The sequence below is a fragment of the Haliotis cracherodii genome, unplaced genomic scaffold (genome assembly GCF_022045235.1).
Source record: "Haliotis cracherodii isolate W230 unplaced genomic scaffold, xgHalCrac1.p SCAF_9, whole genome shotgun sequence".
Lineage (NCBI taxonomy): Eukaryota > Metazoa > Mollusca > Gastropoda > Lepetellida > Haliotidae > Haliotis > Haliotis cracherodii.
In genome coordinates this window covers 36,732,346-36,737,038 of record NW_027266343.1, presented here as the reverse complement: position 1 = coordinate 36,737,038, position 4,693 = coordinate 36,732,346, and the positions used below count along the sequence as shown (strand labels likewise).

The 4,693-nt window shown below is 45.4% G+C and overlaps 1 protein-coding gene across 1 annotated transcript; it reads left to right on the top strand.

The window, feature by feature from the left end:
* The first annotated feature begins 1,352 nt into the window (after positions 1-1,352).
* On the top strand, positions 1,353-4,234 carry LOC139451862 (uncharacterized). Its single transcript, XM_071233157.1, has 3 exons — positions 1,353-1,387; positions 1,943-2,475; positions 4,152-4,234. Exons 1-3 carry the CDS (start codon positions 1,353-1,355, stop codon positions 4,232-4,234), a joined length of 651 nt encoding a protein of 216 aa, XP_071089258.1.
* The last annotated feature ends 459 nt before the right edge of the window (positions 4,235-4,693 follow it).

Genomic DNA, 4,693 nt, shown 5'->3' with positions numbered 1-4,693 from the left:
CCTTCTGATCCATCTCGAGGTTTGGGGATGGTCGCGAAGAGTGACTAAGCATCCCCAACTATTGCTGCGGGGATGACATATTTACCACGATGGTCGCCGAGAAACGACGGCGTCAGTGACGACGCATGAAAGCATTCCTACGTCGAGGGCGTTGTAGCGTACTGCAAGGACCCACCCACGTGTGTTTTATCATCTGTGATAATAAAGGTGTTCTTTTTTTTAAATTGTTTTCTTGCCGATTGTTTTTTTTCTGTTATTGTCCAGAACAACTTCCCATGGCAGTGAGCCTCTAGTGAGTGAGTGAGTTGGGTTTAACGCCGCTTGGAACTGAATTCCAGTTATATCACGGCGTGACAACTTTATATGGAGGAAAGTCCGAAGTGATGCAGGTCTTAGACGTTTATCACTTTGGTGAAACCCACGAGCACGGGTATGATGCTGACAAACCTAGAAACATAATCGTGGCGAACCGGGATTCGAACCCACGGTCATAGGTTTCCGGTGCGCCCAAGAGCACACAGCGAATTGCGGCGCCTTAGACGGCTGGGTCAGTCGTGCCCCCATGGACCTAAAGTGGTCCTATGAAACATAAATGAACAGCTTCATTTAGGACTTCGTTACACATCACACATTTAAAGCAGGTCACAGTTGCATCACTGACATGTCTGTAGGACAACAAATAGCTTTAGAAAACCAGAAACCTATCGTGGGTTCGAATCCCGGTTCGCCGAACTATATTTCTGGGTTTGTCAGCACCATATCCGTGCTCGTGGGTTTCATTAAAGTGGTAAAGATCCAAGACATGCACCACTTCGGACTTCCCTGTCACATTAAGATGACACGCCGCGATATAACTGATAATACTGCTAAAAGCAGCGTTAAACCCAACTCAATAACACCTTTAAAACAGGACGCGCACATTTACCCACGAGACATCCCTATAGCTCTGCAATTAAACTGTTACGGTGGGCTCGAATCCCATTTCTGTCCCGATAAATATTCTTGGTCTATTAGATCCATTTATGTGCTCGTTGTTTCCACCAAAGTTGTCCTCCCATTCACTTAAGCTGAAACGCCCGTACATTACTGAAATACTTCTTACAGCGACGTTTGTATCCGCCTCACTCATGGTAAATAATACAGATGCGTGTTCTGGAGAGTGCGCCTTTAAACCAGCTGTCATGACTATGCACAGATCCTATGGCCCTATGTCAGTGTCTCGACTATTCCACGAACGCCTTTGTGAAGCACGGTTGCAACTTTTGTCCTACTGGTTTTAAATCCACGTGGTTATTTCAAGTAGGGCAACACCGCGCCTGGACAGGGCAGCCAGACGACGAGGAGATTACGCCATGACTGTGGCTACTAGTCAAATGAGTGCAGCCCTGTAAAGCACGAGACCAGATGACCCGTACTGACCACAAGGACATGAGTTGGTATGGAGTGAGTGAGTGAATGGCAGTTGATGACCATTCACTGTTTCCGTTGTGTGACATTGCGTCAGCTCAACATGGATGAATTGTGGTCAATGTTTGATAGATTTGTGAACCGACGAGGACGGACGGATTGCTGACCTACCAATGTCTATGATGATACTCGGGTTGTACGTGTGAACAAGGCTTGCTTCAAGCCCACCACGCACTACACGGGTCTCCCGTATATCTGTAAGTTTCTCACCCACTACACGGGTCTCCCGTATATCTGTAAGTCCCTCACCCACTATACGGGTCTCCCGTATATCAATCAGTCCCCCACCCACTATACGGGTCTCACGTATATCAATAAGTCCATCACCCACTATACGGGTCTCATCTATATCAATAAGTCCCTCACCCACCATACGGGTCTCCCGTATATCTGTAAGTCCCTCACCCACTATACGGGTCTCGCGTATATCTGTAAGTCCCTCACCCACTATACGGGTCTCGCGTATATCAATAAGTCCCTCACCCACCATACGGGTCTCACGTATTTCAATAAGTCCCTCACCCACTATACGGGTCTCATGTATATCAATAAGTCCCTCACCCACCATACGGGTCTCACGTATATCAATAAGTCCCTCACCCACTATACGGGTCTCACGTATATCAATAAGTCCCTCACCCACTATACGGGTCTCACGTATATCAATAAGACCCCCACCCACTATACGGGTCTCACGTATATCAATAAGTCCCTCGCCCACTATACGGGTATCATGTATATCAATAAGTCCCTCACCCATTATACGGGTCTCACGTATATCAATAAGTCCCTCACCCACTATACGGGTCTCACGTATATCAATAAGACCCCCACCCACTATACGGGTCTCACGTATATCAATAAGTCCCTCACCCACTATACGGGTCTGCCGTATATCAATAAGTCCCTCGCCCACTATACGGGTATCATGTATATCAATAAGTCCTTCACCCACTATACGGGTCTCCCGCATATCGATAATTCCCTCACCAACTATACGGGTCTCGTGTATATCTGTTAGTCCCCCACCCACTATACGGGTCTCCCGTATATCAATAAGTCCCCCACCCACTATACGGGTCTCATGTATATCTGTAAGACCCTCACCCACCGTACGGGTCTCACGTATATCAATAACTCCCTCACCCACCTTACTGGTCTCCCGTATATCCATAATTCCCTCACCCACTATACGGGTCTCATGTATATCAATAAGTCCCTCGCCCACTATACGGGTATCATGTATATCAACAAGTCCTTCACCCACTATACGGGTCTGCCGTATATCAATAAGTCCCCCACCCACTATACGGGTCTCATGTATATCTGTAAGTCCCTCACCCACCTTACTGGTCTCCCGTATATCCATAATTCCCTCACCCACTATACGGGTCTCATGTATATCAATAAGTCACTCACCAACTATACGGGTCTCCCGTATATTTGTAAGTCCCTCACCAACTATACGGGTCTCCCGTATATCAATAAGTCCCTCACCCACTATACGGGTCTCGCGTTTATCAATAAGTCCTTCACCCACTATACGGGTCTCACGTATATCTGTAAGTCCCCCACCCACTATACGGGTCACACGTATATCAATAAGTCCCTCACCCACTATACGGGTCTCACGTATATCAATAAGTTCCTCACCCACCTTACGGGTCTCGCGTATATCAATAAGTTCTTCACCCACTATACGGGTCTCGCGTATATCTGTAAGACCCTCATCCACCATACGGGTCTCATGTATTTCAATAAGTCCCTCACCCACTATACGGGTCTCGTGTATTTCAATAAGTCCCTCACCCACTATACGGGTCTCATATATATCAATAAGTCCCTCGACCACCATACGGGTCTCGTGTATATCTGTAAGTCCCCCACCCTCCATAGGAGTCTCATATATATCAATAATTCCTTCACCTATCAAACGAGTCTCATGTATATCTGTAAGACCCTCACCCACCATACGGATCTCATATATATCAATAATTCCTTCACCTGTCAAACGGGTCTCATGTATATCTGTAAGTCCCCCACCCACCATACGGGTCTCACGTATATCTCTAAGTCCCTAACCCATCATATGGGTCTCAAGTATATCGTGAAGTCCCTCAACCACCGTACGGGTTCACAGATATCATTAAGTCTTCAAGGACAATGCGGGTCTTGTATATATCCCTGTGCACCACCAAGGTGTGGGAGACTGACAAAACCTCCACGGCAAGGGGGTGTGTGTTGTACGCACTAACACAGAGAATAGATGCACATAGCGTACACACCTCTCATATGTAGTAAATTACCACGTTTCATTTAAATGAAATTTCTATTCCAATCAGAAATATAGTAAATAGGTTTATAAAGAACTGGCGGATGTAACGAACTGGGTTTTTTTTGGTCCCAGCCATTTGCTGTATATATTGAATAAATGCTTATAACGAACTGCAGTTATAACGAACTTAAATTTGTGATCCCTTTCAGTTCGTTATAACCATAGTTTACAGTATGTGAGTTCAGAGCATCCATGTCGGATTACCATGACTCAATCACCTAGTTTTGTTACAAATCAGAAATTTATAAGTTGCACCAGAGACCATAAAATAGATCTATTTTATGGTCTCTGGTAACACCATATCTAAGAGTCCCATTTTAAACTCTTTGCTCAGTACGTTGTGTTGCAGGGTCTACGCGGGTCCCAGGAAGACAACGCAGTCTGCAGCACAACCCAGGTGTGTGTGATTTACAGGCGCGCTTCACCATATGACGTCGCGAGGCCTCGGTTTAAGTAATCAAATTTGAAATTCAAATTTAATTTTTTTTGGTCCATTCTCTGCCAGTATACAATAGCACAGTGTATGGGAGGATTTCCCCACAAGGTACGCGCCTGTAACAAGTTAGGTGATTAGGTTGCCCATTTACAGAGCGTATTGATCGGACGCCATGACAAAGACGATTAGTCTGAAGAGACTTCCCATTTGGACATCCTATGAAAGGATGAGGTTCCAGGCTACGTTTTGGGTCAGATCACACATTTCTACAAACCATCAACTTGTACACCAACTGGATATAATGCGATTACATGCTTACAGAGATTATAGAGTTTCCTGCGCCGTAAAAAAACACGAAATATGTCAACCTAAATGCGAAAATTCGCATCATCATAATGTGTTTTTCAATCCGCCTTATTGGTCCATTATGGACGCAGTGCAGGTATACCTAAAAA